Source organism: Leopardus geoffroyi, chromosome A2 (genome assembly GCF_018350155.1).
Source record: "Leopardus geoffroyi isolate Oge1 chromosome A2, O.geoffroyi_Oge1_pat1.0, whole genome shotgun sequence".
Classification (NCBI taxonomy): domain Eukaryota; kingdom Metazoa; phylum Chordata; class Mammalia; order Carnivora; family Felidae; genus Leopardus; species Leopardus geoffroyi.
The window spans coordinates 60,474,657-60,496,779 of NC_059331.1; the positions used below are offsets into that span (position 1 = coordinate 60,474,657).

The 22,123-nt window shown below is 58.3% G+C and overlaps 1 protein-coding gene across 1 annotated transcript; it reads left to right on the plus strand.

Annotated features, from left to right (window-relative positions):
• The first annotated feature begins 4,505 nt into the window (after window positions 1-4,505).
• On the plus strand, window positions 4,506-21,728 carry LOC123607226 (tubulin polymerization-promoting protein-like). Its single transcript, XM_045496378.1, has 3 exons — window positions 4,506-4,651; window positions 17,008-17,161; window positions 17,331-21,728. The coding sequence occupies exons 1-3, from the start codon at window positions 4,506-4,508 to the stop codon at window positions 17,523-17,525; spliced, it is 495 nt and encodes a 164-aa protein (XP_045352334.1). The 3' UTR covers window positions 17,526-21,728.
• Window positions 21,729-22,123: the final 395 nt, after the last annotated feature.

Here is a 22,123-nt window from a genome sequence, read left to right on the forward strand (position 1 = left end):
TACACCTCGACCTCCTGTACGGAAGCATGGGGCACCGGAGACACTCTGACCTTAAGGACAGCCAGAGGAAAGACCACCAACAGAGGAAGAGCAGACAGACAGCAGACATTCTGGCCGTAAGGACAGAGGGAGGAAACAACTTCCACAAAGCGTGACAGAAAATAGCTGTCGACCTGGAGTCACATACCCAGAAGTGCTACACGTAGGAAAAAGTAAAAACACATTTGTAGATGACAGAGAACTGTGCTTACTACCACCAAACACATAGTGCTGTGACTGGAGAAGGCAGGAAGGAGAGAAGTGTGCGAAGCAAACATGGACAGGAGGCACGGGGAACAGGTGCGACATTCACCCTGACCCTCTCGTGCTTCCTGTCGGCTCACCAGGTTTTCAGAGAGTAAAGACACAGATTTGGACGACACAAGTAACGAGCCTGATTCACGGGATGGCTGCGGACCCCAGGCTCACTTGTTGGGAGGTGTGTGTTCTCCCGGGGCTCGTGGACCTTTTCTAGAAACGGAGCTTGGGCTGCCCTGCCTCACCTCAGCACACTTCACCCAGGGACCCTCGGCGTGCCGCCCCCTCTGTTCCTCTGCCCCTTCACACTGTGCCGGTCTCCCGGCTGTTCCTGTCCCTTCCTGCTCACTGCCGGCAGCGTTCCCCTTGTGGTCCTTATGGTTGGGGAGCATCCAGCCTCTTGCGTCTGTGGGTTATAGTTTACGTCAAACTTGGAAACGTTTGGCCATTATTTTTCTAACACCTTTTCTGCACCCTTGTCCCAAGTATTCTCTCTGCTTTTGGGGGGACCCCAATTAAGCACACAGTAGGCTGCCTAAAGCTGTCCCACAGATCACTGACGATCCGGGTTTTCTAATTCTCTTCTTCCTGTTTCACTTTGGGTAGCTTCTGTTGCTACATTTGTTCCGTGCCTAATCTGCCATTGGCCTGTCCAGGGTATTTTCCATGTCACACACTGTAGTTTTTCAGTCCTGCTAATTCAGTCTGTGGTGCTGCTGTGACTCCCATGTCTCAATGTAACTTTCAGGCCCTGTGGAATGCACTTAGCTGTGCTAATACCTCGTACCAGTCCTGGGTCAGTCCCAGATGACTGGTCTTGTCACATGGATCTGATTTTCCTGCTGGTTTGCACCCCTGGTAGTGCTACATGGAATCATTATGTTCACCTTTTGGGGTGCTGAGTATTCCTGTATTTTTATGAATATTCTTGAAATTTATTCCGAGATGCAGTTAAAGAGTTTGATCTTTGTGTCTTGGTTGGGGCTAATGGTCCCCCACTAAGTTGTCTCCTTTCCCTGTTGCCTCAGTCGGCACTCCATGGATGCTGAGTCTTGAGCTCGGCCTCCGCACTTGCTGCACACGCTGGCCAGACCCAGCTGCATTCTCACGGGGCTCCTGCGGGGCTCTGGGTCCATCTTTGAGTTCTGTCACCCTGCATGGCGCTTGGAGGCTACTACCCAGGCACTTGCTGGGGACCCTGCCACTCAGGGGTCCTGTGCTTTGCTGCCTTTGCTCCATGTGGGAGAGCACACCTAATTCCTGTGACTGTGCCTCATCTGGACGCGAAAAACTGTAACAATGGGACAGATGGTACGTGCTGCTGCACAAAGGCCCATTTTCCTCTGCAAAAGCAGAAAATGCAATCATGGAAGCAGAGTCTGCTGGACCTTAAAAGGCTCAGCTGCTGTGTCCCCAGGAGGTGGAGAGGCACTGGGATGAACCCGATCCCGGAACTCTCGAGGGGAGCACTGTGTCAGAGCAGAGGGCATGGCTGCGCTAACCAGGAGGTGCGCACGCGGTCCTGTGCACGGAACGCTGCAGAGGAACTCTTGCTTAGATTAACTGGGGGCAGATCTGGACCGTACTAAGGGACTGATTTTGTTACCATGTGGAGGCTTCCTGGGAGGCTGTGGCACCTCTCTGTCCCACGGCTGCCTTCTGACAGGTTTTCATGCACATGTGGGAGCAGCTCCTTGAAGGGCTTGGATCTCAGTGGTGGCAGATTGTTTCTGTTTTCATCACCCGATAACTTGGTGGTGGACCGCGTCCTCCCAGAGGGGCAGCCAGAGAGCCACCTTGTTCACACGCCTCCTCTGGTGCACACTCCAGGCCCAGTTTTATGATTGCAAGGATAAATTCATAAGCTAAAAAAGCAAGTTTTGGGCTTCCTGGGTGGCTCAGTCAGTTGAGCATCCAACTGTTAATTTTGGCTCAGGTCATGATGTCACAATTCATGAGATCGAGCCCCGTACCGGGCTCTGCGCTGACGGTGCGGGGCCTGCTTGGGATTCTCTGTCTCCAACCCCCTCTCTCTCTGCCCCTTCCCACCTCTCTCTCTCTCTCTCAAACTAAATAAATTTGCATTTAAAAATAAAGATGAAAAAGCAAGTTTCTGAAGTAAGCATCACACGCACGGGCTGTGGGCGCCAGCCCTGCCCTATGCCTCTGTGTGTCCTCGTGTCAACTACCCAACCTCTCTGAGTCCCAAGAGTTGCCTGGCAGCAGGACTGCAGTCAGGGCTGTGTGTGCTGAGGACCCCAAGGAGGACCCTGGACTCTGTTCAATACGCTGTTGTTGCCATCTTGGGGGTGCTACTAATTTTTACACGAGGGGCCCCAAGTTTGAATTCTGACCAGGCCCCGTATGTATAGCTGGCCCTGACAGTGATGCTGTCTCCACCCTCCAGAAGCAGGGCGCCAGCCAGCCTGAAATGTGGGGGCAGGACCTCCGCCGCCGTGACTCTGCCCATCTGGCCCTGAGGGCTCCCCCAGCGCCCGCCCTGAGGGTGTCCCCATCTCCCGAGGCCTTGCCTCTCCTTTTCAGGGAAAATGCTCCTTGAACATTTATGCTCCTGAAACCTGGTGCCCACCTCCGTTGGCAGCTTACCCTGTGTCTATGTCAGAGCTCTAACAGGTCTTGCAAAATGGATTCAATGGTCACCTTTGGCCGATACGACAGTGGGAACATAGTGTGCAATGTTTTTCTTTCTTCCTCTTGCATCATTAGTAGTGATGTCCAGGAGAAAGCAGTGCTCAGGCCTGAGTGGGATGCAGCGAAGACGCTGTCCAGCTCCGACCTGAACAAACAGAACCCTGAGTCTCAACGAACAGACCTCTAGACGGTCGCCCATCTTCTACCAGTTTGTAGCGGAAGTAGAAACTAGAGGGTTGAAAGGAGGCATGTGGAACCCAGGACCTCTGTGGGGCTGGGGTGGGGCTGAGCCCCTAGGGCTGCCTGTCCCTGGCTCCCAAAATGTCAGGAAAAGCACGTCCTCCCCACCGTGGCCTAGTGGTCTGAGGCAGAGCCTGCACCATAGCCCCCTCTCTGGTTGGTGAGCTGCCTGTGCAGGCTCTGAGCAGGCTGGAATCTCTGAGGTGAGCCCCAAAGCTGCATCCCACCTGCAGAGTCTGGCACTTGTGATTCATGGGGCTCTGAGAGCAGGGCAGAGTCTGGAGGGGGTGTATGTGTGTGTGTGTGTTGGGGGGGGGGCGGTCTCTGCAGCTGGGAGAGTTAAGGACAGAGCCTGGGTGGGGGCGGGGGTCTGGTGCCAGATGGACCAAGGACAGGGACTGGGTGGGCATGTGGGTGGGGGTTCTGTAGCCAGGAGGGGAGGGCAGAACCTGGGATAGTGGTTCCTTGGCGAGGTCCAAGGGAGCCACAGCAATGAAACTGGAAGAAGGGTCACACCCCGCCCCCCGACCGGCCTTCTCTTCTGGAGGGTGTCCTGCAGGACAGACAGGGAGACCCTTACCCCAAGCCCCAGCACTAAGCAAGTGGGGCCAGCCTGGAGGGGAAGGGCAGCAGGCCTCAGCCAGAAAAGAGCAGGAGACATTGGAAGATTTCCGGATCTGCGTGCGCAGGTAGGCAGGACTGGCCCACCTCGAGCTCAGGAAGAAAAGGGTCTCCTGGCTGCGCTGGGAATGCAGCCGCTGCTTGTCCCTGGGAGGGCGGCCCCGGCTGCACCAGGGCCCAGCATGGCCTGACCGCACCCAGGCGCGGCTGCACGTTCCGGCTGCTCCCAATCTCCGGGACGAGGCCCATTCCCCGCCGGCCCTCCCTGCGCCCCCTCCGTGAGGTCCCAGCCCGCACCCCAGACCCCGACCCCACTCCACATTGGGCCTCCTCGTTGGCCCGAGTCTCCGCGGAGAGGCCAGCGCCCCGCCGTCCCCCCGCCCCTCCCCGGAGGCCCGTCCGCTCGCGTGCTGTCTGCCGTGGGGATGCGGGCGAGCCTCCCGAGGTCCCGGAGGGCCAGGTGCGGCCGCCCCTCGCCCACCGCCCCGGGCTCGCCTCCTTTGCGGGGTTCCCACGCCCCTGCGCCGCGCCGGCCTTGTAAGGCAGAGCCGCGCTGCCACCTGCCTCCGTGCACCCCGCGCGTTCCCCGGGCCAGGAGGGGCCGGGAGTGTGGCAGGGCCGCGGGCGGGCCAATGAGCGTGCGGGGCGGGCCGGGACGGGGGCGGGCCAATGAGCGCGTGGGGCGTGGCGGGCCAATGAGCGCGCGGTGCGTGGCGGGCCATCTGGGCGCGCGGTGCGGAGCTGGCGAGCCCGGGGCGGCGGGGGTGCGGGAGCTCGCCGGACACCCGGTCGCCCGCGGCCGAGTCGCGGAGGCGCTCGCTGCAGTGGCCGCATCTCCGAGGTAAGCGTCCGCAGAGCTCGGTCCGGGGCGCTGGACGCAGAACCACCCACTCCGCCCGGGCCCGCAGCGCCTGCCACCTGCGCCCGCCACGCCCCCTCCTGGCTGCAGCCCCCTGCGTCCCTGGGCCCCCAGGCCCTGGGCTGCCCGGCGGTCGGTGCTGCGCGCTGAGGCCCCCGGGGGCTGCGTCGGGGGCGTGGGTCCGGGCACGCGAGGGGCGCGAGCGGGGGCGACCGCGCCGCAAGGGACAGGTGGTTGGTGCGTGGGCCCCGAATGAGGCGCTGAGGCCTGTCTGGGCGGCAGCGCTTCACGCGACGAAGCCGCGCACCACCCCCCGCCCCCCCCACCCTCTGCCGGCAGCGCCTTTCCCCGCCGCCGCCGCCGCTGCCGCCTCCCCACGTCCCGCTACGCGGACGCCCGGGCCTGGGGTGGTCGCCGCCGGCAAGACCGAAGGGAATTAGGGCTTAGAGGGTGTGTAATGAAGCCAGTGCCCTGCAGCCCCAATTCCGGGAGACCCGGGGCCACGCAGAGAGCCCAGAGTGAGCGTGGTCCCTTGACAAAGACCGCGACGCCCCCTCGGGGTCCTAGGCCCCTCTCTGGTCATATTTGCTTCACCATTATCATGCCAGGTGACAGTGTCTGCCGCTCACTGTGCGACTCCAGCAGCCTCCACGGAGGGTGACACATTCACTTATCGCCTGTGAGCACAGAACCTGGCAGTCAGGATGAAGAGATCCGCTGCCAGTAGGTTTGCTCACACACCTCTGGGGAGCAGTGCCCCACCTGTGCAGCAGGACCAGAGAAACCCCTTATTCTGCGGTTTCAGTTACACAAATGCGGCCTTGAAATGAGCTGGGGAGAAAATCCATTCCTGCCACTCTGCTCATGACTATTTCGACAGGCGTTTGGTGTCTCTGAAGATGAGACACCGTTTAGGGTAAGCTGACAGTGTGGCCATCTATCTGCGTATTTAGTGGTTAATTTACCTGGCATTTTTTGGATACTGGCAGGGTCTCGGCAGGGTCTCAGGGACGCTGGATAAAGGACCCAGCTCCCATGTCCCACTCTGCAGGCCTGTCCTGACTCCCCATGGCCAGCCTCTCAGGGAGGACCCAATGGAGTGGGGTGGGGGGGGGGGGGAGCTCTGCACAATCCAGGGCAGCCCCGCACTCCTAGGAGGTGATTGGTAAAGGCCAACCTGGATCCTGAGTGCCCTTGGGACCACAGAGGCTTGGAGTGATGGGGAGAGAGCTTGGAACAAGCAGGAAATGGGGATGGGGCAGCGAGACAGCGGCTTGACTGATGCCTTAATTAAGCTGGATTCTGTGACCCTGTCTCTGGTACCAGCCACTCTTCCCATCACATAGTCCAAATCACAGGGCTCCTCGAGGGTTCTGGGGGGAGGGGTGCTGGTGAATTTGTCTGCAAATTGCCTGCGGTAGGAGGGTATGTGCATTCTCCTGGCGGAAGGGTCTGCCGCTTTCCTGATTTCCAGAGGGTTCCATGAGTCAGAAAGGTACCATAACTTAAGTGCTACATTAGAAAATCCCTATCCGTGAGTACGGAAAGATGAAGTGATGGAGATCATGGGAAGCTCTCTTGGCTGTATTCTTATCTCCCTGGTGCTGTTTGGCTCCTCTTCCCGAATCCTTTGAAGTCTCAGTAAATAACTGTTGTAAAAGTGTATACAAGGTTATAAATACTCATGGTGGAAAATGTGTAAATCACAGGAGAATTTAAAGAAAATTAAATCACTCATCACTGCTTGAGGATGCAGAGAAGGCTTTTAGCAGCCAGACGGTCCTCAGGGCCGCAGAGTGCTCCAGGCAGGAGAGACTGAGAATGAAAAGCTTCCTCTGGCAGAGGCTGCGCTGCCTGGAAGCCAGGCCTATTTATAGCTGGTGATGTTGCTGGTGAGGCAGGAGGAGCATGTCTGGGGATCTCGGGACCACAAGGCAAGGGCCCTGCTGCACCTTGAAGTGTCAGGTCCTCTCTGGGCTCAGCGTGGCTCCAGCTGGAGGGCGGTGGGGGCGGGGCGGTGTGCCCCTGAGCCCACAGACCCTGGACCTGGCAGACACTTGTCTGTGTGTAAGCAGCAGCCTTACCTCAAGGGGGTGGGGGGATGGAGCGCACCTGCACCTGGGGCTCAGACGTGGTCTCCAGCCTTTCTGGGTGAGGACAGAGCCCTGGTGTCTGCCCTCAGCAGTGCGTCTTCAGGGGGACCCTTTGCAGCAGCGGAGAGTGCGGGGTGCGGGGTTGGCCCTGCTGGGGCCTCGGGTGAGGGTGTGGCCCTGTGTGAGCCCCAGGAGCGGCCTGTGTGTGTGTGTGGGGGGGGCTGCTCCTCCCTCCTCCCCACCTCTCATCTGATGTGGGGTGTCAGTCTGCTTCCAAGCTCCTTATTCCCTGGAACTGTGCAATAGCACAGTACGGCCGTCAGCCAGGAGGTGTAATTTAGCGTTCAAACACAGGACCTTCTTGGTGAAGAGTCTAAAGTCTTGCATAGAGTGTAAGGCAGTGACAGTTTTCTGCCTTCCCTGCCTTCGCCCCCAGCCCTCGCTTCTCTCAGCAGGGGGACCTGCCAGCCGGTCCTGGGAGGAGCACGTTCACACCGACTTTTTCTTGTTTTTAATTAGGTTTGTGGTGAGGAATGATGGATTCTTACCTTTGCTCAAGCCTAGATGTTAAAACCACCTGGAGCCTTTTCCACTCCTCCTGCTGCCTCTGTGGTGGGGCGCACCCATGTGTCCCCAGCGTATGTCCCTGTGTGTCCCCACGTGTCCCTGCATGTCTCCAGCATGTCCCCAGGGTGCCTGTGTCTCTGGTTCTCTTGGCATAAGTGCAGTACCCCCGCGTGGGCTCCGTGTGACCTCCGGCCCTGAGCCACGTTTCCCCAGATCTCTCCCTGTCACACCTGTGTGACTGCATGTCTGCTGAGCACCTGCCAGGTGGGAAGCCCCACTGCACTGGGGACAATACCCAGCAGCCGGTGCCCCCGGGTGACCTCGTGCAGTCCCCACATGCCCCGCTGTCTCACCTGCACAGGGGGGCGGGGGGGGGGGGGCGCCAGGTGGGCAGGGTGTGGGACGTGCGGTGCTGGTGTGGGTCTGGGCCCAGAACCGATGTTAAGTCAGGTTAAGTCAGGTGCTCCTCGAGTGTGCCTGCGGCCCTGCGTCACAAGCTGTCTGTAGAAAGCCCACCCACACCCTCCTTCTCCATCCAGGTGTACGCACTTCGTGCACTCACTGACCCTCGACCCCGCTCCCGTCATTTAATACCGTAGGACAGACTGTCCCCAAACCAGGGCTTTAAGATAGTGACCCCATTTGCTTTTTGCTCATGACTCTGCCACCCAGCAGGGCTTGGCACGGACAGTGGTCCCCACCCCCTGACCTCGGCTAGGGGTTTGCTGGCCAGACAGGACCACCCAAGGCTGCCCTGCTTAGTTGAGTCTGGGTTGAGTGGCTGGCATGAGGCTCCCCTGTCTCTGTGTGGGGTCTCTCCAGAACGTTTGCCTGTCCCCTGAGGGAACAGGGGAGCCTGGTTCTTTGTCATTTGGCTGTGTCCCATGGTGCGGCCAGCTGGAAGGGCCCCTGGCTTGAGGGGCAGGAGCTGGTGGGTGGGAGACGCTCTAGGGTGGCCCCCTTCTCGGTGCTTTGGAGGACCAGTTGTGGCAGCCCCTGGGGCCCCTGGCCCTGTGCCCCTTGGCCTTTGACGGCCCCTGGCCTCCTCCCTCAGGACTCGCTGCACCCTTTCCCTGGCAGCAGGTCGCACGTCTGTGGTGGACGGCCTCCTCGGCCGCGCGGCCCGCTGCGCCCTGGTTCTGATTCCTGCTGCTTGGTCAGTTGTCCCCCGCGTCCTCGGGGTCTGAGGCTCCATTCTCCTGACACCCTGCAGGCCCTGCCCCACTGGGCCTTCCACCCTGGCAGGGGCCCCTGCCTGCTTCTCTGGACTTGCTGCCTTTTTCTCATTGAGTTGTAGGGTCCTTTGCAGGTTCTGGAGACAAGCCCATATTTGTATCTTCTCCTACCTCGTGGCTTCCCTTTTCTCTCCATCGGTGATATTTTTTGATGAACAGAAGTTCTTGATTTCAGCCTGGTGCCATCCTAGAATTGTTTCCTTTAAGGGCAGTGATTTTTGAGGCTTGTGCAGTGGATCTTTCTCTATCCCCAGGACGTCAGATACCCTCAGCCCTCACCTTCGTGAGGATTTTGCCTCTCCTACTTCAGTCCTCGGAGCGCCTGAAGGCTGGTGTCGATGCCCCGTCTCCCCTGCGTCTGCCATTTACTGAAAATATGCTCCTCCCTTTTTTCTGCAGGGCCACCTTGTCACACACGTGTGCACATGTGTTTGGGCTCTGGCGTCCCTCCCATTGTTGATTCTGTCCCATTGGTGCTGTCTTTGCTTCCAGACCTTTCTCTCGAGTCTCCATGCCCGTGGAGCAAACCTTGTCCTTTTAAAATCACTGTGTATTCACAGCCCTTCTCCCACGTATGTCAGCTCAGTGCATCTGGATACTAGACACAAAAGTTGTCAGAGTTTTTATCTAGATTAAGTTAAGACTGGTTGAATTTAGAGACAGCTGACATCTTTCTGTATGTAGATTCCAACCCATGTTCATAACGTCATCATTTAGGCCTTTCGTTTCCTTCAGTGGCCGAGTTTTCTGTGTTGACTGTGCGTCCTCTGTGAGCGGTGTTCCTAGGAACTTGTATTTCTTCATACTTTAAATGTTGCATTTCTAAATGCTTTTTACTGTGCGTCTTTGCTGTTATGCAGAAATGAAATGGCCTTTTGTGTGTTGACCACGTATCCAGAAACACCACTAGACTCACTTATTGATGCTAATAATCGTCCTGGGATCCCTTTGGGTTTGGTGTGTGCACAACCCTAGAAACTGCAGATGATGAGTTTTTTTCCCTAACAATTTTTATATCTTCATTTCCTTTTCTTGCCTTACTGTACTGACATGGGGAATACAGTACTTGCCCAACTTAAAAACAAACGCTTTCAATATTTCAAGTGTGGCGGCATTTTTCAGTTTTTTTCAGGTGGCCCTTTTTCTCAGAATAAGGAGTTCCCTCTTTTTTCGATTTACTAAGAAATCGCATGATGCATAGATGCTGACTTCTGTCAGATGCTCTCCCTGCGTTTATGACGGTGGCATTAGTATGACGGGCTTCTGTTGGTTAATGTTTTGTTTAGGATTGTGAAGGACAGTTTTTGTATCCATGGGCAGCTCCTCAGGTCTGCCTGCGGTGTGGAGTGACTCTGGCTCCCACCGAGGCCGGGACCTGGCTGCCTTGCCCCTGCAGCAGGGCTGTGTAGGACCCGCCCCCCCCACCCCCCCCCCCCCACCCCCACACTTGTCATTGGGTTCAGGGCCGCCAGGCAAATCAGACCTCGCCTTGATACCTTCAGCTTGATGACACCTGCAAAGACCCTTTCTCCAAACAAGGTCACATTCACAGTTCTGGGGGTTAGGATGTGGCCGTTCCTTTCTCGGGGCCACCTTTCAGCCCACTCCACTTGCCCTCAGGCTGCCTGCAGGTGCTGACAGAGACCCCTGGCCGTGCACTTGTGGGGCCAGGCGCTGGGTGACTGAGCGGCTAGAAGTTTCCACCTGTGCCCTCATCCAACCCGTAGGGCACCACCTGCCCGGGGACATCTGTCCGGGAGCCTCAAGTCTCCCTCCGGTTCAGCCCACCAAGACCAGAGTGTAAAGTGTGGGAAACGCGGCACCCGCACCCTCAGGGCTTCAGTGTTTTCTGTGTCATGGCTGGGACTTGTGGGCAGAGCATCTTAGGACAGGTCTTAGAGAACCTGTGGCCCAGACGGTGAGCCACGGGCTAGTGCGGGCCTGGGTAGCCATCTCGGAGCCAGGGGGCCCCAGAGGGACCAGGTGGGCTGAGCCCTCAGCCCCTTCTCCTCTGTCCCTGCTGGTAACCCGGGGCCACCCTCCCATGCCACTCTGCTCTCCTTGGTTCTAAGGCCCTCTTTCGGGATTGGGGGTGTGCCGTGGTGCCCCTCGTGCTGTGGTGTCCTCATGCCGAGGGTTCTTGCACAGAAATGGGGTCTCGGTCTGGACCCTGGGCCCCGGCGTCCCATCGGTGGGCCCAGCGATCATCCCAAGGGCTTCAGCACCTAGAGCTTTTGCTGGCCTGGGCCCAGGTGTCAAGATCCGGGAGACGTGGGAGTGAACAGCAGGGACACTGAGCAGGGGCTCAGGGAGAGCCAGAATGGCTTTCAGAAGCTTCCCTCTGATGCGCCCGCCCCCAGGAGCCCTATCCCCCTACAGGGCCTGTGGTGTCCCTCAGGGGCCCAGAGCCTGGTTCTCAATCCCACTTGCAACACAGTGTGTCCCGTGCAGACTCCACTGCACCCAGAGGGGCTGGCACTGTGCCTTTAGCGGAAGAGGTTAAGGCAAGAACCCAGAACAAGATCCTGCCTTTCGTGGGCGGGCACTTCTGGGAGCCGAGGGGCTTGGCGGGGCGAGCAGCCCCCACACAGGCCTGCGCAAATAGGGAATTCTCCCTGCACGCAAATAGGGAATTCTCCAGGGAACGCTATAGGTTCCAAGGCTTCAGGACACTCCAGCCCTGTTATTTAGCAAAGAATATCTGCCTCTTCTGGGTTTGTGGCTGCAGGTTGTCCCCGAGGAGGACACTGGTTCCCCCTGTTTCAGGGGCCTGGACTCACACCGCACCCCAGCAGCACGGGGAGGCCAGCGCAGGACACCTGGGTGCCAGCTTGGCAGGACCTGGCTCCTTCAAGGACACCAACATGGAGTTTCAGGAGTCAGGACAGAGTCTGGGAGTGTGCTGGGGGACTTGGGGTCACACTGGTGGGCTCTCCCCCCTCTCAGAGCGGGGGCCCAGGGGCAGGTGGGCAGGAGGAGGGGCTGGCATTTCTCAGAGAGGGTCTCTGGGAGGCTGCTCACCTCCAGGCCAGAGGTTCCCAGGGAGATGGGGCCAGAGGAGGGGCTCATGCGGCCCCCAGGAAGAGTGACAGAAGCCAGCAGCATGTGGAGGACTGGGGGACGGGGGTCTGGGTGAGCTCTGGCTTCCCTGTGGCCTGTCCAGATTCCCAGACACATGTGCCCTGCCGGCCCCCACCTTACCCCACTCTGCACACCATCCCTGGTCTCCGATTCTAGTGTAAGTGCACTCTTCCACAGAGCCTGCGCACAGACACCTGGTCCTGCTCACAGACACACCCGGCTCTGTTCACAGACACACCTGGTCATGCTCACAGACACACCTGCTTCTGTTGCAGGAACATCACTAACAGGGAATTCCAGTGTTCCTGGTCAGGAATTCTGTGTGCTGATGTCCATGTGGCAGCTGACAGTGGTCTGTCGGGGTCTGTCCTGTGTCACCTTTTCTGTAAGTTTTGCTTTAGGCAGTCGAGGCTTAAGGAGGTTGTTTAAAAAAATTTCTTGCGGCTCCACACCGGGTCTCGATTGAACGCTATTGTTACCAAGACAAAGCCTTCTGGCACCCTCTCCACCCCGAGGGGCAGACCTCGGTGGGTCTGAAATACTAATTAATCCAGACTCTGTGTGCTATCCAGCACAAATAGCACGCTGACAGCCCCATGTGGGGAGCCTGGACGACAGCGTCCCCTCAGTTCGGCCTGTGTGCTCGCGTGGGGTGCAGGTGGAGGGCCCGGCCTGAGGGGGGCAGAGGGCGGCCTCCTGGCCCATGCATGCGCCTACTTTGGGGTTGCTGCGTGTTCAGAGTGAGGAGCCATGTTTCCTGCAACATGATGCTGGTGTCTGGGTCTCAGGTTAGGAAGAAGCACCTTGGTGGGGCTCCCTGGGGCCTGTTGGCCACTGACCGGCTCCATTCTTGCCACACACCCTGTGGCCCCAGCCAGGACGTGGCCACGGCCCGGACGTGGTGGGATTTGTCCGAGGCAGGAAGCGGGAATAACAGAGCTGAGCCTTCTCCACAGAACACAGTCCAGATGCTGCCCGCCACCGGTGCAGCACGATTGTGGGGCGGGGGCATCCACGGGAGGTCCGGGTGAGGTTGGCAGGGCTCCGTGCGTGCGGACACATCCCAGAGACACCAGGGACAGGGGCTCCCCTGTGCTGGGTCTGCCCAGGGCCCACACTCTCCAGGCAGGGGGCAAGTGAGCGTGGGCATTTGGGGTCAGCAGCGGGGTCAGGATGGCCATGTGGCTGAGGCCTTCTCTGTGGGGGCCCTCTCCTGGCCTGAGGCCATGCAGGGCCTCCACGGTGGGCAGCCTGGTGTGTCTGGAATTGGGGAGTTGCTGACACTTGGCCCCTTGCTGGGTTGATGTGGATGCTGGGTCTTAGCACACCTTTTGTCCTTTTAAGGTGACCTTCCCCAAATGCTCAGAAATGGTTTCAGTGACCTCAGTGGGTCTGTTTCATAGCCCATCCCCTGCCATAGCCACGATGGCAATTAGGGGTGCAGGTTGTGGGCGGGGGGTGGTGGCTGGAGCCCCCAGGGACCCTGCTCCTGCCCCTCACAGGGCAAGCCCAGCCCCAGGCACCTGCATGAAGCAAGCACGCTAGGGTGGCTTTTTCCTACTTGGCCGGGAAGAGTCGGGGCCACAGCTGCCCCTTCAGGCAGGTCAGGGCCTCCCCGCAGCCCCTACAGCCCCACAGCATCATGGTTTTGCCCAGGCCCTGATAGGCAGATGGATCAGCAGCAATGGGGAGCCCTGGGTAGGAGCAGGGCGGCCACTGTCTGCCAGGAAGGTCTGGCTTCAATTGGTCCTCCTTTTTTTGTTGTTTATTTTTTTTAAGAGAGAGGGCGAGAGCAAGCGAACGCAGGGGAGGGGCAGAGAGAGAGGACAGAGGGTCGGTAGCAGGCTCTGAGCTGTCAGCACAGACCCGAAGCCGAGCTTCGGGTACCGTTGAGACCATGACCTGAGCTAAAGTCAGACACTTGATGGACAGAGCCCCCCAGGCGTCCCACCGGCGGTCCTCCTGGGCACAGCGTGCAGTTGGAGCTGCTGGTCTGGCCTGGGAACTGCCCCAGGTCAGGCATGATGTGAGGGCATCGCCGCTACATCACAGCCACAATGACAGCTCCCCCAGGAGCCCCCCACTCCTGCCAGCCCAAAGGAATTCCCCACAGTCCCCTCCTTCTCACTGAGCCTCATCAGGGCCTTAAGTGGCCCCTTGACACCCCACTTCCTGCCTGCACTGGCATCCTGGCCAGCCAGGCTGCCCTCTGGACAGGTCACCCAGGGCCCTGGCTTTGCTGCGGGGCGGGGCATGGGGGGCCAGTAGCTTCCTCCCACATGAACGCCAAGTTCTCCGTGATGACCCAGCATGCTGCCTGCCACCTCTTGGAGAGGTGTCCCTGGGAGTGCCATCGGTCTTGAATCATGGAGGGCCACATTTTGGCCCGAAGCCCGGGAGCCTTCCTGCTGTTGGCCCTAGAGGGACATACGCCTGTCTCTGGAGGGCTGCCCAGGCCCCCGCCAGCCCCAGTGTCCCCAGGTGACCTTTGGCACTGGCAGGGTTTAGCCCCCTGCCCACCCTGAGTTGGGTCTGGAGGCCTGGGGGACACAAGGCTTGGGAAGCAAAGTGAAACCCCAGCTCACGGGGCCTTGTGTGTGATCAGTGACCCCATTACTGCTGGGCGGGCCTGCAGGCAGGGCACTGGCCAGCCAGGCCTGGAGCTGGGAGAGGGGGTTTCAGTGTGGGGACACCCTCCAGTTCTGTGGACTCTGGAGAACAGGCTCACTCTGTGTCCAGAGAGCAGTGTAATGTGATCAGTGTCTCTGGGGAAGAGACAGGCATTGTCATTCTAGAACTTGCTGTGCATTGCTCTCTGCAGCAGGGTGCCGGGTCCCCTGGGGAGAACTCCCTGATGGGCAATCACGCTGGGGACACTTGGGGACACCTGGCCCAGCCAGGTGGAGTGGGAGAGTCGGCCTTAGGCCCGTGTACACCAGCTCTGAATGTGGCCCTCTGATGGGAGCCCCCGTCAGCCTTTCCCCCCACCCCCAGCTCAAGTGACTCCCACTGGTGGCGCCCGGCGCCGCGGTGCCCAGAGAGGGCTGCGTGCTCCGGCGGCCAGTCCCGGGGCTGGCCGTCAGGCCTGGCATCCACATGCCACCCGGGCAGGGCGTGAATAGGAGACAAGAGTGCCTTTGACGGCCCAGGACAAACAAACAGGGCCTTGGCCAGGCAGCAGGGCAGGGATCTCCATGTGGGGTGGCTGCTGTGAGAACCTTGCTGCCGAGGAAGGTTTCCCCAGAGGCTGGGTGGGGGGGTCGAGGCCAACTGCTGCGGGGGCAGAGCCCATTGCCCACCACTGTGTCTGAGGAAGGCCTGCACCCTGGTCATGGTCGGGACCAGCACCTGAGGACAGAAGGGGCATTTGTGTTCTGAGTGCAGGCCCCGTGGGGGCTCAGGCTTCCCAGCCCCGATCCCTGACTGTGGGCTGTGTCCCGTGTCTTCTGACAGGCATGTCAAGTGCCTCTGAGTCCCTGCGTGTGGTGTCCATCTGTTCACTGCTGAAGGACACCTGACTACGTGGTTTACGTGGGACTGCGGTGCGTCTGTCCTGTGTCGAGCCCAGATTTGGGGTCTCAGAGCCGTAACTGCCAAACTGCCTCCCCGGGTGGACGCCACGTCAGAGTGCCCAGCTGACCACATCCTCCCAGTGTGGCCATTTCACTGGCTTCAGCCACGCTGGCCGTCCGGTCTGGTAGGACTCGCCACGTGGGGTGGCGCTTTGTGTGCTCTGCGCTGGCCACCCAGGAGTCTTCCTGGACAGTGTCTGGTTCGGGTATTTTGCCCCGTTTTCTATGTGGGATTCTCCCTGTTGTTAAGTTTGAAAAGCTTTCTCTTTCAGGTGTCTGTTTGCACGTGTTTTCTCCCCATCTGTGGCTCATTTTGTATTCCTCAAAACAGCATCTTTTCAAGGGCATGGTGTTTTAAATTTCGGTGCATTCCAATTCCTTGTTTCTTTTATGGACTTTTTTGGTGTTGTTTCTAAGAAATCTTTGCTTCACCCAAGATCACAAAGTTTTTCTCTTAGGTATTCTTCCAGAAGTTTATAGCTCTAGGTTTTGTGCTGAACTTAGGACGATGGCCCATTTTGAGTGAGTCTCTGTAGGCACTTCGAGGCACAGTACAGGGCTGGGTCCCCACTGTACCAGCACTAGCTGTTTAGAGACGGCCCTTTCTCTGTTGGGCTGCCTTTCTTTGCTCTTCCGTGGAAACCCTCGTGTGGGTCTGTCCCTGTGCCTTTGTGGTTATTGTGGCTGTTCTGGGCCATCTGCTCGTGGACATCTGCAGGGCCGTCCCACTCAGGCCTCTGCACCCACAGGGTGTCCCTGAATGGCAGGGAGCCGCCCCCACAGGACCTCTTGTTCTAAAACCCTGACAACTCACTCCATGGATTAGCAGGAGAGATCCAGTCAAAGTGGTAAAAATGGTTTTTTAGTAAAAATTATAAAAAGTGCACAGTTTAGAATCTTCCTGAAATTTTGTGAGTGGCCTGTGGCAAGGAATGAATAGGGCTGCATCTGCCCCTAGCCACCTTGTGCCCCTTAGGCAGGTGGCTTTCAGGTGGGGGCAGTGGGGGTCCTGGGAGGAGGGACAGGCCCTGGGACCACTTTGCTGGGCGTATTGGTGAGGCCACCGCCCAACCCCGTCCCTGTATGATGACAGGGACGTCGGGCCACGGTGGCCCCAGGCAGGACTCGGCCTCTGTGTGGTTCAGATGGGACAAGCTTCTTGACCTGACTTTTTCCCTCCTTCTCTGAGTGGACGCCACACACGCCCCATTTTAGAACCAGACAACAGCTTTGTTTTAACGTCCAGTTGTTCATAAAGGATATGGTTCCTTTAAGCTTTTTTCCAAGACAATTTATATTTGCTGCCGTTGCCCATGGCGACTGACTGTTGGGCATAAACAGTGCACACCAGGGCGGGGGAGGGGAATATTCTGTATTTTAACCTTAGACTTGATTTCTGCTGTGGGAGAGAGGTGGGGGTTCCCCAAGGCCACTGGGCCCCCACCAGGTTCCTGGGTAGGGATCCCTTGATGTCACTGGTCCCTGGGTGGGGGGGAGGGTTACCCCTATGTCACTGGGTGCCCAGACAGGGGCAGGGGTCCCCCGATGTCACCAGGTCCCTGGGAGGTTGTCTCCCGATGTCATCAGGTCCCTGGGCAGGGCCAGGGTTTCCCCAATGTCACCTGGTCCCCAGGCAGGGGTCTCCTGATACCACCAGGTCCCTGGGAAGGGGTCCCCTGACATCACCTGGTCCCCGGATGTCAGCAGGTTCTGGGGGCACTACTTGGTGGGGCTGTGAGTTATGGAGGGGAGTGGCCCTGGCCCAGGCCCTGAGTGCTCTCCTCCCTCAGAGGGAAATCCTGCTGGACCATCACATTCGAGCAGTTCAAGGAGGCGCTTGAAGAGCTCTCCAAGAAGAGATTCAAAGACAAGAGCAGCGAGGGGGCCGTCCGCCAGGTGCACAGGCTCATTGAGGGCAAGGCCCCCATCATCTCAGGGGTGATGGTGAGCATGGCTAGCAGGGACTCCCTGGAGGGCAGCAGCCCATGGGGTCTGGGGTGGGACAGGGGACGTGTTACTCCCTGGGGGTGTGCCGACCCAGCTGCCGGCGGCCTCACGTGCTCACTTGGCCCCTTGTGCTCACATGGGCACGCCCCATTCTCTCCCTCTACAGAAGGCCATCTCGTCACCCACTGTGTCCCGGCTCATGGACACGACCAAGTTCACGGGCTCCCACAAGGAGCGCCTCGACCCATCAGGCAAGGGCAAAGGCAAGGTGGGCCGTGTGGACCTGGTGGATGAGTCAGGCTACGTACCGGGCTATAAGCACCCGGGCACCTATGACCAGAAGGTGCAGGGTGGCAAGTAGCCAGCCCAGGAGCAGCCCTTCCCACTGGGGCCCGTGCCACCTCACACTTCATTACATTCCCTTGCTCCCTGGGGAAGAACTCAAGGCTGGGGCCCCGGGGAACTGTGGGGGTGGCAGTCAGGCCTCCCCCTGCTTGGGGCCTGGCATGCTTCTCTCTGACCCCCAAGTGAGGCCCCGAAATCACTGACCATTTCTAACACACCTGCCGTGTCCAGTGCTGGCCGACAACAAATGGCCTTTTTCAGAGCGTCTCCTGGGACCAGACCACACTAACTACCTGGCTTACAGGCGAAAAGTCCATTTTAAAGGGGCCGGTGGGCCACAAGGGGTGAGTGGGACAGACCCTGTCAGAAGCTGGCCCCCTGCTGACCTGCAAACCCCTCCCTGGAACCTCGAGGGCAGCACAAGCTAACGCACTAACCAGCAGCACCAAGAAGACAGAAGTGAGCTGCTAACAGGACATCATGAAGGTGTGGGGAGGTGGGACAGGTGCTTGCATGTGCACACATACCCACATGTGTGTGCTTGCACACACACATATGCTCATACACACACACGCACACACGTTGTGGAGCCGGAGGAAGGTGAGCCAGTGGAAGGGGCTCCTCAGTGGACCAGAGGAACACGGTCTGAAGTTGTCAAAATGGAAACCAAGGACAAGACCGTTCACTTTATTATGTTTTTCTAAGAATAAACGGGAAATGTATTTGTTCCCAGAATGGGTCAGCGAAGACAGAATACCATTTCTGCCCCTTTCTCTCCTGCCGTTTGTGTCTCTAGGCCAGGAGACCCTGCTGGCTAAGGTTTCCTGTGCAGTCGCTTTGCTGGCATGATGGTGTCTTCTGTCCAGGGCCCCACTCTGCACTCAGGGCCTCTGGGCTGTGGGTCCCCGTGGCTGCTCCCTGTTCACTGGCACGTGGCACAGATCTCAGTGGTTCAGTCTCTGCATGAGTCTTCCCTAACCTCTCCCAACCCCTGCAAATGCAGAAAACCACACAAGAGAAGCAGGCCCACAAAGGGCCCCGAGGCCAGCAGCATTTGTTGGCATTTGGTTTCTCCATGAGGCTGGATAGGGGAGCCAAGCATTGGGACTCTTGTCACGGTGGCTTCATGGGGACATGTCCCCTTGCAGAAGTGCCACCAAGCCTGGCGAGTGACTGGTGGGGCCGTGTGGTCCTGGCGCTGGTCTTGGGAAAAGCCCATGGGAGCCTCAGGGAAATGCTTCTTGGAGCCCATCCACCCTGGCCACTATTCTGTGTCCGTGGCAGCTGGCTGGTTGGGGGCACTCCCTGGTGCACAGCACAGGCGGTTGAAATAAAGACCAGCACCGGGGTGGCACACGCACCCGCCTCCCTGTGCCCAAAGGGCATGCTGGTCGTCACTAGAGCTAGGGATGGTCCCTTGTCTGTGCGGTGGGGCTCGGGGCTCGAGCTCCCATCCAGCATGGCCCCTCTGAAGGGATGTGGTCCTGCCCCTCGCCCCCACGGTGGGGCCTCGCCGGCAGCTTCCTTCCGAGGTTCTGAGACTTCCCAGTGTGTAAAATCTGAGATGGTTGCAGGCCTTGAGTCACCTGTGCTCACTGCAGTCTCTAGTTTCTACCTTGGCGATCCTGAGCTGCCCGGCCAGGCCTCTCCACCCCATGGTGGGGGAAGGTGGGGAAACCAAGGACTGAGTGCTGGAGGAGGGACAAGCAAGCAGGACACAGTATCCCCGGCTGGACTGCGGTCAGGATCTGGAGGCAAGGGGAGGACGTGGGAAATGTTGGAAGGCGACTCTGAACATGACAAATGTTTCTCAACAACGAGCAGCAGATCACAGACCAGACCTCCTCCCAGATCCTCTTGGGCACCATGTTGGGGAGCACGGTCTGAGGCGGTGGGGCTCCGCCTCCTGCCATTACCACCTGGGTCCCCCCGTCACAGCCATGACACAGCGTGGACACTGGAGTCCAGCAGGACCTTGGCCCCCACAGTGTGCATGCCCCAGTGAGCCGAGGGACGAGGGTCCCCATGCCACAGCCTGTACCGGGAATGCACAGCCCCCCTTCCACCGGCCCTTCTCAGCCCCTCTCACCCCCAGGAGGCCATCTTCTGTGCCAGAGCGGGGTCTCCAGGCAAAACAGCCTCCCCAGGACCACCCTGGGAGATTGGGGTCTAAGCAAGAGAAACCACACATCTGCCTGCCCACGGGGACCCCTGCTGTCACGCCCTTCCCCAGAGCAGGAGCCCTCTTCTTAGTGGAAGGCACCAGTGTCACAGTCTGGTGGAGCTGAGCTGCTCACTCATGACCAGTGTTTCCCAATGCGCTCCTGACTGTTCGCACAGCACCTTCCCATGGGGTTTGTGAATGGGTCCCCTTGGCGGTCCACCCCGTCCCACAGCAGGGAGGTCCGGTTGGCCACACAGGGGCTAGTCTCCCCTGCCTCCCCTGCCCAACCCCAAAGCCTCTTCAGATGGCACCTGTCCCCAGACAAAGCCTGGACGTTCCCTCAGTCAGGAAGGAGGGGGAGGTGGCAAAGACTCCATCACGAGTCCTCAGTGCTCTCTATTCCATCAGCTTAAAATAATCTGCTAAATGTGTTGCCGCATGTGTGTGGCCCCCGCACACAGAACATGTGCGCACGCACACATGTGCTCCTCCATCGGCGTCTGAACACTGAGAACACACGGGCAGGGTGTGGGTCTTTGCTGCATGTTATATGTAATGCCAATTATCTTCTACTAACCGTGGTTACCCAGAAATCCAGCGTCTATCTGTGAGTGCCAGTCTCCTCCTGGCAGAACGAGGAGACAGGACACGTTCTGCCAGGGAGGGCAGGGCTGACAGCATCTGAGTGTCAGGAGAACTGGAGGAGGGTGCTTAACACTGATCACACCAGAACACTTATTTATTTCTATTTAACGTGATAGGATAGGCAACTAGGTGGCGGTAACAGTCAGCTTTACCAAAGTGAAGTTCAAATCATGTAAGTTTAGGATGTTATCGCAGAAGATATATATTTATACCGGAGTATTTTCACACCTCTAGTGTCCCTAGTCCTACGTTTGCGGCAGATGAAAATCACAGCCGATGCGAGAAGCCGGGGAACAGTGCACGCAGGCGGCTCGCTGGCACCACTTCCTGTTGGTGTGGCTCTGCGTCTGCGTCCCCATGCTCCGCGCTCAGGACATGCCACGGGCGTCCCTCTGGCTGCTCGGTGGACAGGGCCTGCGGCAGCGGGCTCATGCCCCCACCCCAGACTGCTTCTCTGAATAGTTTTTTGGCGCCCAGCTGTGCCCGTGTGCTCAGTCGGGCATGACGTATGGCCAGTTTTGCGCTATGTCGCCTGGTGGTGGTAGGAGGGGACACCTAAAATTTTCACCATCTGGCCCTTTACGGGAAAAGCATGTGCTGGCCCTGCCCTGGGGACCCAGTCCAGCTCTCTTCATACACAAGCTGGCAGCTCCCCCGTCTTGCAGTCCACGCCACATGGGACGCCCTGTGGTCACCTGTTCCATGCAGGCCAGGTTGAAAATTCAGCTGTACTGTGAAGTTACCAATAGGCTAGAATGTCCTTAAAACACTGACCCTGAACAGCTCCCCTCCACTGATTGACTACTGAACACTGTGGAACCTGGTGGTTCAGGGTATGGCCTCTGTCCCTGGGCATGTGGAGGGCATGGCCCCAGGTGGGCTGGGCAGTGGCCACCCTGAGCTTCGAGAGGTTTTTTTCTCTCCCTCTAGACTCTTGAAAACCCAAACCAAGCCAAACAGAAAGGAAACCCGCACAACTTAAAAGAAACTTGAAAGGGATCGTATACTACTAGTTTGTACTAAGTTTTTTTCAGGAAAGGGAAATAAATTTATATATATATGCAATATATTTTTACACTGTTTTGTTACCATTAGGGAGTCCTGAGTGTATCACTTTATTAGTGTGATAGTGAAGAGTAGAGTCGACGTCTTGGGTGTTCTGACTCAGAAAGGCACGTCTGCTGGCGTCTCAAAGCCGCACTCAACCAGGGATATGTATGGGATCGGGGTGGCCCTCCTCTCCTCCCCAGAGCATGAGGCACTGTGTCCCCAGTCAGAGCTGCTGTCAAGGCCTGACCTGCAAACCTGTAGTGAAGCAGCTCGTGTCTGTCTGCATACTGCTCCTCCTGTGTTTGCTGTTAACATTGTGTGTCAAATTGGTAAAGTGATAAATAAAGGTGTTGAAATGTGGATCTGTTGTCCTCAAGGTGCACCACCTACACCAGCAGTCGCACACAGGCACTAACATCTAAGATGGACGGGCTGTGGGAGGGGCTGTGGGAGGGATGGGAGCCACAGCTCACAGGGTCTCACGTCACCTCCCCGCAGGGAGGAAACTTTTGCTTCCTCATTTAGACAGGGTGACTCCTGGCCTGACCCCAGGCCACCTGCCTCGTAGTCCCAGGCTCCTTCCAATCTTGCCCTGGTGCAGCCCCGGGTGGGGGCCCAGACATAGCGATGATGTCCTCGAGTAAGTACCAACATGAAATCCTCTGTGAAATAGTTTTCAAAACTGAAGATAAAGGCATTCATTCTAAGACTACAACAAGGAAAACTGCACCAGCAGACATTAAAATAAGTCTAAT

Excerpts from the sequence above, each read along its gene's own strand:
- LOC123607226 (XM_045496378.1), top strand. The coding sequence starts at position 4,506 with ATGAGCGCGCGGTGCGTGGCGGGCCATCTGGGCGCGCGGTGCGGAGCT. Across the intron at positions 4,652-17,007 it reads GCAGTGGCCGCATCTCCGAG|AGGGAAATCCTGCTGGACCA; the intron begins GTAAGCGTCCGC and ends CTCCTCCCTCAG. Across the intron at positions 17,162-17,330 it reads CCATCATCTCAGGGGTGATG|AAGGCCATCTCGTCACCCAC; the intron begins GTGAGCATGGCT and ends CTCCCTCTACAG.